At 37.9% G+C, this 18,624-nt stretch overlaps 1 protein-coding gene across 2 annotated transcripts in view; it reads right to left on the minus strand.

The window, feature by feature from the left end:
- The window catches only part of BBS9 (Bardet-Biedl syndrome 9), a 259,252-nt gene that overhangs the window by 210,189 nt on the left and 30,439 nt on the right, over positions 1 to 18,624 (minus strand). For both annotated transcript variants that reach the window (XM_089532607.1, XM_089532608.1), the window contains exons 9-10: positions 17,635 to 17,764; positions 1,183 to 1,364 (exon numbers count right to left, since the gene is read on the minus strand). In XM_089532607.1, coding sequence (XP_089388733.1) covers positions 1,183 to 1,364; positions 17,635 to 17,764 — 312 coding nt within the window. The remainder of the gene's footprint in view (positions 1 to 1,182; positions 1,365 to 17,634; positions 17,765 to 18,624) is intronic.

Here is an 18,624-nt window from a genome sequence, read left to right on the forward strand (position 1 = left end):
GTTGTTATTGTTGTTTTGCATTACTCCCTGGCTTCTTTCCAGAGTTCTTCTGGTTTACAGTCACTTAGGCTTAATAGTGCAAATCTAACTTTTACATTAACGGAAATTCTACAGGGATGTTCTTCCTGTTATATTTTGGGAGGGGGACACCCCTATAATAAGGGCTGATACTCCTTCCCCAGCTATGTGACAAGTAAGAAACATTACTTGTTGTAACACAATTGGGATAGGGGGGCAGTAAGGAACAAAGTACATAATGTGAAAATATTTCCCAAGTTCAAATCCAAAATTCTTTTATTGCAAATCTAGTGACAGAATTGTTTTAGCGCACGTGCACACACATACACACACAGAGAGAGAGAGAAACAAGTAATTGGTGCCTATTTACCAACTCCTAGAAACTGATAAATAATGCTGACATTCATTTATGTTCTGATGCTATATAGATTTACAATTATCGAATACTGTTTTAATTCTTTATTATTTGTTCTTGTTTCTTACACTTACATTAATGTTGTAATGTGTGAACTTCAATAATGAAGATTATTGGCAGTGTATCTGCATTAGTTACAAACAGTAAATATTCTTAAGTAGGATATTATAGTCAGTCCTTGATATCCACAGAGGATCCGTTCCAGACCCCCCCTCCCATGGATACCAACATCTCTGGAGGCTTAAGCCTGCGTTGTCCCCAATGGCAGCCCATGCACGCAGCTGCACCGTCATTAAGGACAGTCCCGTTGTCCTCATTGGTGGTGGTGTGTGCATGTGGCCATGGCGTCATTAGAGACAATTGGACTTGTTAACCCTAATGGCAGCACGGCTGCATGCATATGCCACCACTGGGGACAACGAGGGCTGTCCCTAATTGTGTTGCAGCCACATGCACACACTGCCACTGGGGACAATGCAGGCTTGCTATCGTGGATGCTTGAATCCAGGGATGGCAAGTCTGCAGATAACGAGAGTTGACTGTACTAACATAGCCTATGTGAAGATGAAAACATACTATACTATACCTGAACTACACCTGAAAATGTTTGATAGATTTTCTGCAAAAAATGTACTTTACATTTGTGCATATCACTGAGTAATAAAGAATTGAATGCAATGTTTATGGATGCTTTTCAACAGAGGTCAGCACAAATTATTACTAATGTTTATAAAAGGAATAAAATGTACCTTTGGTTTTTCTGGCTTCTCTAATGATTTTCTGAAGTTTATTCATTTCTGCATCATATTCTTCATAATTTATCTCTCTAGCTTCAACTTTAGGTGCTTGAAATAAAGAAGGATCTGTACCAAGGTAGGAGCATTGTAGATTGCCACTATCACTCAGTGTGACTATCACACCTCTCAAATTTCTGTTGGAAAGTAAAAAGCAGAACAGCACCATAATGTAACAATACAAGATGTCAATGCACACTCTTCCTTGAATTTCTTTGAAAGGTGTTCCAAACATATTTTTAAGGACAAATTTCTGTCTAATATAAGAAAATGTTAGCAAGTCTATTTCTACTGAAATAGGTGCCTAAATATTCTAAAGATGAGAGATCCTGTCTGGTCTTGGAAGCTAAGCAGGATCAGCCATGGCTAGTACTTGGGTGAGGAAGAATGCAGCTGCACTACAGAAATAATCCAGGTTGACACTACTTTAACAGTCATGGCTCAATGCTATGGAATTCTGGGAATTGTAGACTGTTGTGGCACCAGTGCTCTCTGACAGAGAAAGCTAATGTCTCACAAAACTACAAATCCAGGAATTTCACAGCAATGAGCCACGACAGTTAAAGTGGTGTCAACGTGGATTATTGGTACAGTGTGGTTGCAGCTCAAATTTGTTTTTAAAGAGACTTACAGATAAAGTGGTGAATTTAATGTAATGTTTTACATGTGATCACTCTAGCTGATTTATTAAAATTGGAAAAGGGAGAATACAAAATTAAAACAATGGAAGAACTAATCAATGAAGGTCTGAAATGTAACTGGTTTCTCTGCATGCAAATTGTGGAAAGGTATAAATTAGAAAATATCGCAAACTGAAAAAGAAGAAACTGCACTGGGAAAACTGATAATTAGTGATCCAGACCATAAAATATCTAACATATACAAATTACTATTGGATCTGGAAATGGAAAGTGAGACAATAAATCAATTTATGATAACTTGGGCTCAAGATGTAGGAAGACCAATATTATTTTAAAAAATTGGAGAAAACATTGGAATAAAAGACTTAAATACACCCTCTGTGCTGATATTAAGGAAAATTATTATAAAATACAATATAGGTGGTATCTTACACCAGAAAAACTATGCAAAATATACAAAAATGGAAAAATAGAATGCTGGAATTGTGTAGGAAATGTTGGGACCTTTCTAAATATGTGGTGGGAATGTAAAAGAGCAAAAAACTTCTGGAAGCAAATATATACAGAAAAGATCTTAAATATTAAAATAAAGCTTGAAATAATGCTGCTCCTACTTGGAATGGTAGCAGATGAAAATATAGAAAAACAATATGGTAAAATAATATTTTATATGGTGGTTGCAGCCAGAATGGTTTTTGCAAAAAGATGGAAATGTAAGGAGATACCAACAATTAATGAATGGTGTAGCAAATTATATGATATAGAAATTTCTGATAAGTTAACGTATCTGTTAAAAGATGGAAATAATAATAAGGTAGAAAACAGTGGATACCGGTTATCGATTATATTGGGGAAAAGAAGGAGGAGGACTAAGGAGGACTAAATACATAGATTAGGAACAATTAAATAGAGAACTAGGAAATAATAATGTTACTTATATATGGGTGAATGAAATTAAAGGGTGAAAATGAGAAATATATAAGTATATATGGAATATAAGTAATATAAAATAATGAAATGTTATTGATGTGTACACAATATAGTCAAATTTAGAAAAGTTTGCCACTGCCATTCTCTGAGACTGAGAGAATGTGGCTTGTCCAAAGTCACCCATTGGTTTTACATGGCTGGGCCAGGATTCCAACCCTGGTCTCCAGAGTCATAATCCAATGCTCAAACCACTACATCACACTGGCTTACAAATAAAACAATAAATAAATAAATAAAAATAATACTCAAGACAGGTTCCTACAATTCTGTAATTATTTAAATCCAAACGTCAGTTCTACTACTGCAGAGCATGTTGCTCAAGGTGTACATTTATGGGAAAGGGGATAAAAATTAAGATATTTTCCTAGTGCTACTGTATTTGCCTTTTATATTATGAACTCTATTACTTTCACAGATTTGAAACACTGAACAGTTTCGATTACTTTTTAAAGCAGAAGACTTTCTAAACTACCTGAAACAGTAATATAAATGTAAAGCTAAAATAACACATATACCTACATTGAAGAAATGCAATTGAAACAAATTATTCTGGTATCTATAATAACCTTTGTTCAAAGCAAATACTCTACACATATGGTAGTAATCTGACAATCTATTTTTTACTGGATTGGGGACAAAAATAAATAACACATACTTTTTGCTTGTCCCTTTAACAAAATAAATTGCTCACAATGTAACATTTTAACAAATTCAACTGCTCTGCATACATTTAGTCAAATAAATAAAGCAGTCATCCTCCTATATACTGTACATTAATAAAATCATTGGTCCATAAATTATTTGGCTGCCTTGGTTTTTTCAAAAATCATTACTATTCTACTATTCTTTAGTTCTACTATTCCACTACTGTGATATTTTGTATGTTTTTTAAAAATAAAATATATGATAAACACAACTGCTAGCCCAAATAAAGGCAGGCCCAGTGATTCTGTAGCACCTTTGAGACGAAGTGTACAAAAGAAATTAAAGTACAGTATAAGCTTTCATAGATTTTGGTTTTGAGAAAAATAAAATTACTCTTACATTACATTTGAGCCTCCCTCGATAATGTCTTTTGCTTGTTGCATGGTCGGGGAAGGGGGAGGAGGTAACTGGGCATATTATAGGGGTATCCCCTTCCCAAAATACAACATCCCAGTTGAATGTAAAGATAATGTAAAAAATAGATTTTCACTATTAAGTCTAATAGACCGGGAGCCAAAAACAGCTCTGGACTGATGTCAGGAAGGAATGCAAAAAGACATTATCTGCAGCCTAAACGAAAGAGAAATATCCAATTCCCAAGTCCCCTAGGTATTCCAGATGGATACCATGGTCGATGGTATCAAACAGTGCTGAGAGGTCCAAAAGAATCAGCAGGGACACACTCTCCTTGTCTATGCTGAAGCGAATATCATCCAGTAAAGCAACCACAGCAGTCTCAACTCTGTATCCTGATTTGAACCCAGTTTGAAGTGGGTCTAAATAATTTGTATAATTCAAGACTGCCTGGAATTGAAAGACAACTGCCCTCTCAACCACTCCGCCTAGAAAAGGGAAATTTGATATCGGCCTGTGGTTGTTGTCCAGGGGAATGAGGGAGGACATTTAAAGAAATGGTCATGCCACCACTTTAGACTTTTAGACTACTGTTTTCATCCCCTGTTTACACAAGCAACTGTCAATGCAATGAACTTTAACACAATCAACTTTAACCACTGATTAGCAAAAACATCCATGCTGGCTTCCATACACTTAAGATTTGAAAGGTTTAACACTCAGCTTCACTTTTTAAAAGATAGATGCTTTTTTTCACCCCTGAAAAAGTCTGTGTTTCAGAACATCCTGCAAAAGATTACAGCTACAGAAGCACAGATGTACATTATGTGTGCCTCAGGAAGGAGTGGGGATGAGATAAAAATATTTTCTTTTTTATCTCTCTATACAGAAGCTCCCACAACCCACATGGTTTTCTATTCTGTCAACCAATTTCCACAATGAATCAGCTGCCCACGTGGGCTTTCAAGCCTGCCAATGCCTTAATAATATTGTCCCCTACTAAATTTTCACAAAGCCTTAAAGAGGTATGCTTCTGCCAAGTTCTATATTGCCCCAAGATCCATGTTACCAATTGACTCAGCTATCATCTTTACTTAAAGTTAACTTATTATGACTAAAGGGCCAAACAATATATTACGCAGGAGAACTGACTGGATCTCTGCATTTCTATTTTCTTCCCACAATCTTTGACTACAAGGACCTGCCAACTTATTTAAAGCAGCTACAGAAATGTGAAATAGTTATTTAACCCTTTCCCTCTGTTCAAGTTTTGTCAAAGAAAATTTGCCTCCACAGCGTTGTTTGCCATGGGCAGAGGGGGCAGGGTATGAACAAATAAGTATACCTAGATTTCTCTCCCTTGCAGGATAAACAGTAACTGGGAGGAGGAAATTTGATTGAGACAAGTGTCAGGAATAGCACCTTACCTTTGCAAGCAAACTGGCAGCTATGTATATGTAAGTACAGTATGTGCATTCAAGTCACCTGTCAGCCTGTGACAGAACCATGAATTTCAAAAGGCTTTCTAGGGTAAGGAAAACTGAAAAGGTGATTTGCTACAGTCAGCCCTCCATATCCACAGATTTTTTTACCCATGGATTCAAGCATGCACAGCTTGAAAATATTTTTAATATATATAGATTCCAAAAAGCAAACCTTGATTTTGCCATTTTATATAGAGGATACCATTTTACTATGCCATTGTATTTAATGAGACTTGAGCATCCATGGATTTTGGTATCCTCAGAGTGGTCTTGGAACCAACCCCCAGTGGATACCAAGGGCCAACTGTATTGCCTTTTTCTGAAATATAGCCTATCAAATCAGGTATTCTTCCAAAGGCGCCATCCAAATATTAACCAGACATGACCCTGCTTAGCTTCTAAGATCAGAGAGGATCTGGTGCCTTCAGGGTATTTTTGCCTCTGCGAACTCACCACATACATATTTTTAAAGATTCCATCAAAAGATCCAGTCATAATAGACCTTCCACGTAATGAATTAGGTATGCTAACCCTTTCCAAACAATGACTAGCATTTCACTGCTACACACAACATCCACCCTGCACCTTTAAAGAAAAATGCCCAAAAAGTAAAGATATAAAGCACCATCCAATGGATCAAAAGCTAGACATTTTTTTAAAAAACCCTATTTCCCAAAGACTTGCTTGAAAGCACCTTATTAAACATGTCAAAAGAGAGAAAATAACAGGTGAACAATAAGAAAAATCTTTCCAAGAACAGCCAAGTAAGTTCTAGTTACCAATGCCACCCACTGGTGATAAAAAACACCATATCGTATAATAAAATGGTTTCATTATATTAACTAAACCAAAAGAAAGCCAAAATTCTTAATTTGTACTTATGAAGTGACTGCTGTGTTAAATTAAATGGGTGTCAAACATTTAACAAGGTCAAAGTCATAGACTGTCTACATAAGATGAAATTCTAGAATTACAACTATACCTATGCAAGGAGTAATACTTTCCATTAATTCTTAAACCATAGCACAATTTAGCCAGAGGTGCTATCCACCAAAATAGTCATACTATGAAAGACTATAGCCATTAATGGGCAATGTCTGGAAGCAGTGCTTTGCGGACTGTACTTTCCAGATCATGTAATGGATATTAGAGCTTATTACAAAATTTAATTAACAAGTCTAAGAGAGCTGATATATTATAAGCATATGCACCAAGTACAATTTCAAATATAGACACCTCCTCCAATTAGAATCATTTTGCCTAGCACCTAATTATTCTCTTATTGCTGCTTTAAGACAATACTGTATCAACACAAACTCTATTTGTTACATAAAAATATATGGTACTGTAATCTAAATACCTTATATCTTCCAAAAACAAATTGAGGAAATAGTCACCTGACACCACAGAAAATAAATCTTTGCAAATAATAAGTCAAGAAGCCAAGCCATATGTTCCTATATTATTTATTTATAAAACTGGTCCCTTCCTTCTGCAAAAAAAGAAAAAGGGGGGGGGGGGAAGCCAGCATGGATGTGGTAACGAATAAGAGATTACAAAAAAGATGGGAGAAGCTTAAAAGAGCAAAATAATTTTTCTTTTGCTATGCATTTTACTATGCTTTAATTAAGAATTAGGCAGCAAGCAGCTATTTTCTACACTTATCAAGGTTACACATTAGTCTCCTTGATTTTGACTGGCAGCTGCAACTCTTTTCATACACATAGGCTAAATTTATACCTACTAGGTATGGGTATACACAAAAAAATGGCTTATAGCACCCCCTAACAACTTTACAAACTACCGTAATTAGCAAAGTTGCTCAAATATGACAATTGTCAACATAATTTTCCCCAGCAAACAATTATTCTTCAACAGTATAGGATACACTTCAACCAAATTATATGCTGTTACTCATGTTGCTTTTTTGTGTTCAGGTCATAGGGAACAGGGATACAGAGGTAATGGAATAAAATTTTGATTCACACTTTCTTTGCAAAGGCCAAAAAATGTTTTTTGTCTGTTTCTCATTTTCCCCCCATGGCAGAAAAAAGGTTTTGCTGATAAAGCTTTGGCAAAAGTATGGAACAGTACGCTAGCATAAGGGAAGATGTTACAAAGCTTGTTACTTCTACCAGCTCCATGAAGGTTGACTGTTCCCCTTTACTACAAGTTAGCCACAGATTACAAGAACCACTTTAAAACAATGTAAAAACTGTTTTGCAGTGTCTCCCCTACCCTGATTGACCTCTTATTTCATCAATACAGAACTGGTATTAATTAAAGAAAAAATAGTCAGTCAGAAGGCAGGAAAATGTGAAGATCTCAATAGACCAAAAAGAGAGTTGTGGTTGTTGTTCACTGCCCTCGAGTTGACTTCGACTCATGGTGACCCTGTGGATGAGACATGTCCTCATTCTCTCTACTCAGGTCCTTAAATGCCTGTACTGCAGCCACTTACTCACAAACCATAAGGTTGTGAGTTCAATACCAACCCAGGGGCTCAAGCTCGACTCAGGCTTGCATCTTTCCAAGGTCACTAAAATGAGTACCCAGATTGTTGGGGTAAAAAGGGCGGTCTGTAAAGCGCCCTCATTGTTGCGCAGAGGGGCCTCAGCGGCCAAACTGCACAACTCCTCCGCACAACAAAAAGAAGCTGCAAAAAGCGGCTTCTTTTTGTGGCACGGTAATGACACCGCAAAACGCCAATGGTGCACTTGCTGCGTCATTACTGTGCCACAACATGCGGACGCTAAGTGTCGGCTATGTCAAGATGGCGGCACCCATGTAGAATGGGCGCCGCCATTTTTTACGTGCTTGGCACGTACTAGGGCTGGGGGTGTCCGGAAAGGACGCCCCTTTCTAACCCTAGTATGTGCCGCGCATGTACTTTTGGCCCGTGCGGAACGGGCCATTGTCAATTTTTTTTCTACTGTATCATTTTTAACACTTTTGGCTGATGAAGAAGCCAGTGAAGCTTTGAAAGTTTGCAACATGTATAATTTGCATTTTGGTTGGTCCAATAAAGGCATCACTACCTTGTAGATTCTGGATGATACTGTAGTTTGCTATATGACCGACAAAGCTCACCTGGATCTGTTTTCTTTTTAATAAGAAGTTAGATTTAAGTTTTTTAAAAACCTACCAGTTCCATTTCTGCTGAGAGATTAAGTATTCTTTAAAAACACTAAACGTATATAGACATTCAACTATTACTGTGTGCCGTAACTGGAAGAACTTCTGTTAAACTAACACCATTGAAACAAGGAAACTTTAAATACTGCCATCTTTCTTCTATAAAAATCTGCAATAAGTATTAAGTTTTCCCTTTTTTAATATGGGAGGTTTGCTGTTTTTATATGGTGATGCTTTAACAGTCGTGATGATGTCATCTATAAAAAGGAGCAGCAGATGAGTTGGAATAAGGACCAAAGTATTTTTCTCCATCTGGATGACGAAGACTGAGCATGTAGTAGTTTCATGAATAATTTCACCCACCATTTTATTAATAGCTTTTCTACTTACACTCAACTAGAACTTTTCTTCATTTTTCTGGTTATGTTAGCTCTTACTCTCATGTTTGTTTTCTATCAGCTGTGCCAGATGTAACCACACAGGAGACTGTTGCTACAAAAAAGAATAGCTTAGTATATTGATTCCCTTTTCTTTCAACACTATCACATAATGCAAACATTTTTTCCCATCTCATTCAGCAATTACTCTTATTTAGACTACTGCAACACATTTCACATGGCTCTAAGTTTAAATAACAGCATCAACATTTCAGCTGAAGTAAAATGAAACCGCTGGCATTTTAACAGGAGTTGATCTGGAAAACAGTTTTGCAGCAACTTTACTGGATTGATTTCTCTGGCCAGTTCAAGATGCTGGTACTCACTTACACAACACTGTATAGCATAGTACTCAGATACTAAAATGAATGCCTACTCCTTTATTAGCTTGCTTCAGGTGTCTCTGACATTACAGGTGAGGCAGGAAGCTGTAGCACCCTCTCTATCTAACTCCCTCCAACAAGAAGCTTCACTGGAGTCTACTCTAGGAAACATATCTAGGGATAGCCATGTTGGCCATATAGCAAAGTACAGTAACACCCAAAATCCATAAAACAGAAATATCTTTACTGGGCAAACCAAAATGCAGAAAATACATCATGCAAGCTTAGAGGTGGGAACTGCTTCCAGTATGTTCCTCAGCGTCTCCATATCGAACCTCCATTTCTTAATGAAGCAGTTTCTACCTCTAAGGTATAGATTAGCTCTCCGTGTTCTGTTTTTCTTGGGGAAGAGAAAGAATATGGAGAAGCATCCCTGTTATCTTTGGGTCAGTGGAACATCCTCTATCGCTTTTATCTGAATCAAACAGTTCATAGCTTCTAGTAGGAAGTAATGTTTCTTGGTTTTGTTGGACTTGGGAGATAGGATGAATGTCTCACAGGGTCTACAGGGGAACTCTATCTGGTATCCATGTCTAAAAATGCCCAACACCCAACAGTCAGTGTGGAGTTCTCTCATACTTACATGACCTCCCAAAGTCTGCCCCCTGCTGGAGAAGTCCTGCCATGCCTGTTGGTTCTTTTGGTGGCTTCTGTGGATGTTGTGTTGGCTCTTACTAGAAAAGATTGAGTGCTGGTGCTTGCTATGCAACTTTGGTTCCCCCCAGCACTGTAGGGTCTGGAGTCCCTGGCCTGAAAGGAAGGTGGGACCCGGAGGAGCGAAATGAAAATTGTCCCTGCCTGAACCATGTCCATCCTCCTCTCTCCTAAGGGTAAAGAATTTCTCTTATCCTTGTTCTCAACCAGCACTGGTTCCAAGGATACCCTGAAGAGTTTGTCTCCCAAAAATGGGATGAAAGCTAAGTTCTGTTTTGACTTAGCATCAACACTCCTTTTGAACCAGAGCTGGCATCACACTGTTACCGTAGCAGCCTGGATCCTGGTGCAAAACTGGACTGTGTCCGGTGTGCCATCTGCTGAATAGGCTGCCGCCTTCAACATTTGGGTGAGGCTTTTAGAGGGACCTCCTCTAGAAGATCCCTTGCCCAGTACAGAAAAGCTCTAGCTACCATAGAAACAGAGGTAGCAGCTGTAATTGTTGTGGCCATTGCCTCATGCACCCTTTTGAGGGCTGCTTCTGCCCTCCTACCCTCTAATATCTTTAAGGTTACATCACCATCTTTGCAAAACACTGTGAGGGAAATTAGGGCAGATCACAGGGGAATCCATCAGTGGGACCTGCAGCTTCTGCGTAACATCCTTTGGAAAGTTGTAGAACTTCTTAACTGTGCTATGCACTTTGTGTGTGGAAATGAGTTTCCATAGGCATACTATTAACTGATGCAGTAAAATGCATTCAGTTTCCCTATCCACCAGTCACAACTGTATATGTAGAGCCCTTTTTCAAAGCTGCTTTGGGGGGGGGGGGGCTCATTCCTCATTGAATAATCAATTTAAACAATTTTTACTTTTTTAAAAAGATTTCCCAATGCAACCTGTGCAGCTTTACATACATAACACTGCATCAAAACAAAATATATTTATAATATACCCAGTGGACTTTAAAGTATTTATAGTAAGATAAAACGTGTCAAAATTATTCTGCAGGAAGCAGACTCTCTTGTGAATATTATTTTATTTGGTTAAAAAAAGTTATATACACTCATGAACTTCTCCATCTCTGTCATCTCCTGATAATAAGGATCACTATTATAATGAGTACCTTGTCTTGAAGGTACATTTAGGTATCCTTAACATATTTCAGCAAAATCTCTCTCCCATGAAGGGCAAGTACAATGCTTTTACTAATTAACAAAATACCTACAAGATTTCATAACAACAAAACTGACAGCTAAATTCCTCCTAGATATCAGATATGAGATCTAAAAAGAAAACAACTATAAAGATCTTAATTTTTTATCTTCTGGAATAATTAAGTCTAATTAGTTACGCCAGTGGATCTGAATCCTTCAGCAAATTCTAAGATAAGCAAGGTTAAAGAAAGTTTCCCCTGAAGTACCTCTCTTCCATCTCCCAACACCAGTGCTTTTGACACGAATTAGTATGAGTTACAAGAAAAGTAGGAGTTATGATTTAAACTATGTAAAATCTCAATATATGATGCTATGAGTGAAATCTTGACACAAATATTCATAAAATCATTACATATGCTACTTTTGGTTTAAACTACAGTACGCTAAAGAATTCTACCCACAAAGCAAAACAATAGAATTCCTCAGAATAAAGACAGATCACTCACCTGTAACTGTTACCTTACAGGTGGTTGTATATATAGTTGTGCATACAAGTTCAGTAATTATGCAGAAAGTAATTTGGGGAGCCTCATAACTAGAATTTTGGTGTGTGCGCCACTGGCACCTTCAATCACTTATTGAGGGGGGAATGACCCCTTCCCTTCACAATAGTATAGAAGGGTGCATTGCATGAGTGATAAATATCCTGAGCTCCTTTGTTGTTTCTGTGCAATATCCTATATAGATATACAGTGGGCCCTTGGTATCCACTAGGATTTGGTTTTAGGATCCCATAGATACCAAAATCTGTGGATGCTCAAGTCCTAATAAAAACAATGGTGTAGTGAAATAGTGTCTCTTATATAACATGGTAAAATCAAGGTTTTCTGTTTGGAATGTATACTTTCTAAAAATATTTTCAAGCTGTGGATGCTTGGATCCATGGATAAAAAAATCCGTGGATACAGAGGGCTGACTGTAGCAGTTGTCTCACTTGTCAGAGAAGGAATATACGCTAAGAAGCCAGAGGTCTCAGCAAAGCTCTTTTAGAAAGGACCTCCACCCTGGCATACATATCCAGCCAATAGCAATAAAGAAAAGAGGAGGTTAGGACCAAACAAAAGCATACACATAGTCCATGCCCATGTATGTGTAAAAAGCTATTGCAACCTCTGGCAGAATAAGCTCATGCTATCTCTAGAGAGGGAAGTTTTGCCACCATACAGGACAGATGGACTGGTGAGGAGAAAGATTAGACAAGAACTAAGTGAAGGCTCTTCCTTTTCTGCACCTCTTAGTTTATCTCAAGTCTTGTTCAGATTAAACACCAATGTCCTGAACAGAGGGAGGCAAATGGTTTCCCTGCCTTCAACTTCAGGAGTCTTCCTGGGCCATATTTTTTCTGTATAAAATAGGATAAATTAGCTCTCCTGAAAGCCTCTTCATCTTTTTAACATGTTGGGGGCTGCACTGTTTAGCATCAGAAGTACAATTTTTCAGCCACTTCCTGCTCGTTTGGGCATTTTAAACATCCCATATGCCCAAGAGGATCCAGGGAACTGGACAGATTTGGTTTCCTGACAGCCTATCACACTTTGAGAATACTGTGAAAGAGGAGCTGCAGGGGAAGGAGTAGATATGAAAGGTAGGAGTGAGTGAATGAGAGTTGCATTGAGGGGGAGTTTAAGAGAGTTAAAAGGAGTTGAAGGGAATTGAGTTGAGGGAAGATTTGAGTTTAGGGCAGGTTCTTGAGTGAGAGTTCAGGGAGAGGCTCAGATAGGGAATCAACTGGGTCTAGAGAAAGAGAGATATTCTGACAAGACAGTAGAGAAACTGGAGAAGAGACAAAGGTTCTCAATATGGTCAGAGAAAGATACTGACTGGGTGAGAAAGTGTACTGGAGATGATAAAGAGGAAACTGGCAAATCCTTCAATTATTACATTAATTTAACCATACCACGTTTGAGCTATTCTACCTAAGCTACATTCTTGTTAAATGTTATTCAATAAAGTCAGTGTTTATTTGTTATAATAAAAGCCCTTGCTTGAACAAATTCTAAACCATATAGACACAAACAAACACGCTATGTAAGATATTAAATTTATAAAAGGAAGACACATGGGACCCTAGCCCTTATACATTTAGGGAAAGTGTATAAAGGGGTGGATGCGAAGCAAGTGTCATTGACAAGAGGGCTTCTATAAGTGAGAGGTAAAAGGTAACTTCAAGGCACAGAAAGGCAGTTGCATCACACCATAATTGCGCACACCTGTTTTAGAAAATTCCAAGGTATGTAATTTGGTCTTCCAAGATGTGGATAAGTTAGATGAAAAATGAAAACCCTCTGAACAAGCCTTGCCAAGAAAACCCATGATAGGTTCACTTTAGGGTTGCCATAAGTTGGAAACAACTTGAAGGTGCACAGCAACAACAACGAAATGTCATGGTTAATGTGTGGGAGAAGGCACCAAATTTGGGAGAATTGAAATATCAGTTGTTGGGACCACTTTGCCCCTAAACATCAGCAAAAGCAGTGGGTCATGGCAGTAGGTACATAATTTATTTGGTCATCTAGCAAAGCTATAGTAAGCAAAAAGGCAATCATTCAGCATAAATACTGAAGGTGGAGGAAGAAGAAAGGGCCCCCAAAATCGCTTCATTAATTGCAACAGCACCAAGAGACTCTAGAAAGGTGCTGGTAGGATATCAGGTGGATGTATGTTCATAAGACTCATAAGAGCATAAGACTCCGTAAGAGATACTAACAAGCCCCCTGCTGAATAAGCATCCTCTTTGCTGATGCTACAGAAGATGGCATTATCAATGAACAGTGAATGAAGTAACTTTGGTAGCATTGGATAGGAGCAAGTATGAATGCATCAAAATGCATAAGCCTGAACATGCAATCCATGGTAACATATTCTGCACCTTCAATTCACCATTTGTAAATTCTGGTCAGCATTTGGATGAGCATTTTTGCATCTCTGAGGGCCTGACCACTCCCGCTTACAATCAAACCAGATTCTGGGGTTTACAAAATCAAACAAAGCCATTTGTGTAACAAGAAATATTTACAATTAATCACAGAATCATAGAGTTGGAAGAGACCATTAAGGGCCATCAAGTCCAACCCCCTGCCAAGCCAGAAAACCAATGAAAGCACCCCAACAGATGGCCATTGAGCCTCTGTTTAAAAAACCTCCAAAGGAGGAGACCCCATCTCTCTCCAAGGAAGTGTGTTCCACTACTGAACAGTTTTTACTGTCAGGAAGTTCATCCTAACATTTAAGTGGAATCTCTTTTCCTGTAGTTTGAATCCACTGCTTTGGCCTAATCTCTGGAGACAAGAGAAACAAGCCTGCTTCCTCTTTGACGTGACATTGTTTTAAATATTTGAACATGGCTATCATGTCCCCTCTTAATCTTCTTTTCATCAGGCTAAACACTTTTGAAGATGGTAAAATATATTGCTTAGAAGAATGCCATAGCTTGACCAACATTTTAAAGGGCTAACTGGTACTGACCCCAATACAGACAGTAACAGTCCTGCCATGGCAAGATAGGATGAAGCAGTTTCTCTGCTGGCACATAGCCTCTCAAAAAAATGATTCATTGAGAAATCAGTGGAAGGTTCCAGCAAGCACCAGACAGCGGCAGGAAGCAGATAGAATGGCTATGCATGTTTAGTAACTGCCAGTGCACAAAAAGTAATTTCTGAAAAATATACCTTTTTAGGCCTCTACAAAGATGCGAGCAGATGCCAAAAATGCTAAAAAAAAAACCCTCATACTGTAAACCAACCAGAATGAACATAAGAAGAAGGAAAGGCGGAACAAACAATACAGTACAAGCAAATTTTATTCACAATTTTTTAAAAGTATGTAATACTGAACATTAAAAAAAATGACCACAGAGGGTTTACATATATTCAATCTAGACAATGAAGAAATAGAAATAGTCAAAGATTTCTCATACCTCGGATCCATAATTACCCTGAACGGAGATTGCAGTCAAGAAATTGGAAGAAGATTAGGAATGAGTACAGCAACTATGAAAGAACTAGTCAAAACCTTAAAGTGCAAAGATATAAAACTGAACACTAAAGTTAGGATTAAGTAAGGATTGCCCATGTCATCGTATTTCCCATTTCTGTGTTTGATTATGAAAGCTGGACAGTGAAGAAAGTTGATAGAGAAAAAATCAACTCATTTGCAATGTGGTGCTAGAGAAGAATTCTGAGAATACTGTGAAATACAGATGGGTCCTAGAGCAGATCAAGCCTAAACTTTCCCTGGAGGCAAAGATGTCTAAACTGAGGTTGTCATATTTTGGTCATATGAAAAGAAAGGACTCACTACAAATGACTACAATGCTTGGGAAAGTAGAGGGCAATAGGGGAAAAGGAACACTGCTTTCCAGATGGATAGATTCAATCAGAGAAGCCACAGCCATGAGTTTGCAGGAGCTGAGCAAGGATGCTGAGGACAGGGTAACTTGAAGGTCTCTCATACATAGTGTTCCCGTGGGTTGAAGTTGACTCAAAGGCAGATAACAACAGGCCCAAGCTATTATTTTCCCCATCATCATGTACAGATGGATGCTGGAATTGGACACTGAAGAAAGCACATAAAAAGAAATTTAATTCATTTGAGATGGTGTGTTGGAGAAGAGTATTGAGTATAGCATGGGCAGCCAGAAAATCAAACAAATGGGTACCAGAGAAGATAGGCTGGAGCTCTCCCATAGAAGCCAAGAGGACCAAACTGAGACTCTTGTACTCAGGCAACATCATGAGAAGACATGTCTCACTGGAAAAGACAACAGTGGAGGGTAGCAGAAAGAGAGGAAGGCCACATTTAGATGGACAGATCAATCAAGAAGGCCATAGCTCTGAGCCTGCAGGACCTGAGCAGAGCAGTTAAGAACAGGGGGGCTTGAAAGTGTCTCACTCATGAGGTCGCCATTATTCGAAGTCAATTAAAGGGCAGTTAATAATAACAACAACAAACCAAAAGAGCATTCCAGCTCTATGATTGTACGAGAAAACATTCCTGGATGTCTCACTGTGGCAATCAAAAAGGAAATTAATAAGATGATGTGAGATATGCTTTCTTGAGTACGAACTGGAAGGTGAGGCACTGGTCAACATCTCTAGTTAACTGCAGAAGTATACTATATTTATATCCCTCCTTTCTCCTTACACATGAGTCAAGGCAGCTTACATCCAATTAAAATAAGGTGCAGTTTTATCACAAAGAACTAAGGTTATTCCAGAGTGACTCTCACTTATAACAAGCAAAGAGACTTTAATCAGTTTGTGTCTTTAGTTACAGAACAAGACTGGGGAAAATGTAGCCCATGAGGTCACATTTGGCCCACATATCCCAATTATGAAGCCCGCAAAACAAACTTTATATTTTCTTCCAGGCAATTTTTTAGTCAATTTTTCACCAGAGAATGACCCAAAATGCAAGAACACCTTGTGCAAATTGCTCAATCCTAGTCTCCCCACAGGTCTTTTCCAACTAAATACTAGCTGGACATAATGAATAAAAATGATGTAATGTCACTTTTAGTGTGGCATGACACATCAGTGAGGTCTACTAGTGAGGCATGTGCAATAAATTAGCCCCTCCTGCACAGTTGTACACCCTTCTTTGCAAAACTACTGGGAACAGAACACCCAAGAACAAAATAACAGCAAAGAAAACAGTTCCTGCCTAGGCATGATCACAACCAGTCAATTTGACCTTTTGGTTTAGGGAAACACCTTTGTGTGTTTATCACAACTAGTCAAGACCATACAGGTTTTTTCTTGAAATTTTTTTTTACTTCTCTAAATAAACATTTGAGTGGTATAAATATCAAAAAAGACCTGACCCCTACATGATACATGAGCAACATGCTTTCTATTTTACTGGTCAAATGCACAGATCTATGCTTCTTTAACATTATGGAAATAGTTGCTGATTACATTGCCTATTGTAGGCAAGCACACACTGCTGCAGTAGGATTAGCTAAAGTAGAATTCTGATCTTCCCTAGCTCAAGCTTTATTAGATTGTTTACCGCAGACATACGGCTGCAATACAGCACCAAAAGCATGGACTTTTACAACTATCCTTCAAAGTCCTCCCATTGTCAGTGCTGTCAAAAGAAAAATCTCCAGGTAGTAGGCAAAGTGGGATTGGGTGTGCAAAAAAAAAAACTTTGTAAAAAGGAGTTTCTTTGTCAAATGATTTGTTACATGAGGTATGCCTATACATGGGTTTTTAACATGAGAATTGCTGGTTAACATTTTAGAAGATTAAACTGTTTAACAGTTAAGGATTTTAACATTTTAGAAGAAACCAAAAGCAATGCAGTTATAACTGTCAATGAAGAATAGAATTAAAATCAGTCAAGGTCTATTCTGTAAAAAAAATTGCAAAGATCATATAAACTAAAATTATGCCAAAAATACTTACAATAATTTACCCACTCTTACTGCAACAGGAATATGAGGAAGCTGAGTAGCCCACTTTAGAGTCACATCTTGATAAATATGAAGGATGCTGTTGTAGTTTCCAATCAGTGTGTTTACAATATTCCCAGACACTAAGGTAGACAAAGAGAGAGACAGGTAGATGTAAGGAACCAAGTTTCATTCCCGTTTCTTTATGCTTGCACTATTTCATCAGTTTTATGGCACACATTAGCATAGCACATTGGGAATATATTTGAAAAATACAATTTCAACTCATTATAAATTCAAAAAAGTACAGTATTTAGATAATTTAATAGAGATGAGTATTTTGTTTACCAGGAGCAAAATCTGTGAGAACTTTATAGAAACTGAAATAGCTGTTAAGTTAGTAAGAAATGCTATATACTCTGCAACAAAGAGAGATAAATATAGATAAAATATATCTATTTTTATCAATCTTAATTTCATGTTTTTCTATTGGAAGATAGCCTAATACCCAATTGTTAACACTGTTAGGCTATATGCTATACGTTCTGTAAAAATAGCAAGATGAAACATTATAGTAATCCTTAGTCAAATCCAGCTTAAATAAGAAGGCCCTATAGTAACCTCATAATTAACAACTCACCATGTCACTATAAAATAGAAATTCCATGTATATGAGGGACCATTCCTTCCCTCCTCTGCCACCTCATTTGGTTTCAGGCTAGCCAAAGTGAAAGGAAAGGCTCTTCCTCCACAGCCAGTACAGGAATTCAAAAAGGATGTTGACAAATTGGAGCGTGTCCAGAGGAGGGTGATCAAAATGGTGAAGGGTCTGGAAACCAAGACTTAGGGAGCTGAGTATATTTAGCCTGAAGAAGAGATGGTTAAGAGGTGATATGATAGTCCTGTTGAAGGGGTGTCACACTGAAGATGGAGCAAGCTTGTTTTCTGCTGCTCCAGAGACTAGAACATGGAACAATGGATGCAAGTTACAGGAAAAGAGATT

Source organism: Sceloporus occidentalis, unplaced genomic scaffold, assembly GCF_023333645.1.
Source record: "Sceloporus occidentalis isolate IW3139 unplaced genomic scaffold, rSceOcc1.0.p SCAF_7, whole genome shotgun sequence".
Taxonomy (NCBI): Eukaryota; Metazoa; Chordata; class Lepidosauria; order Squamata; family Phrynosomatidae; genus Sceloporus; species Sceloporus occidentalis.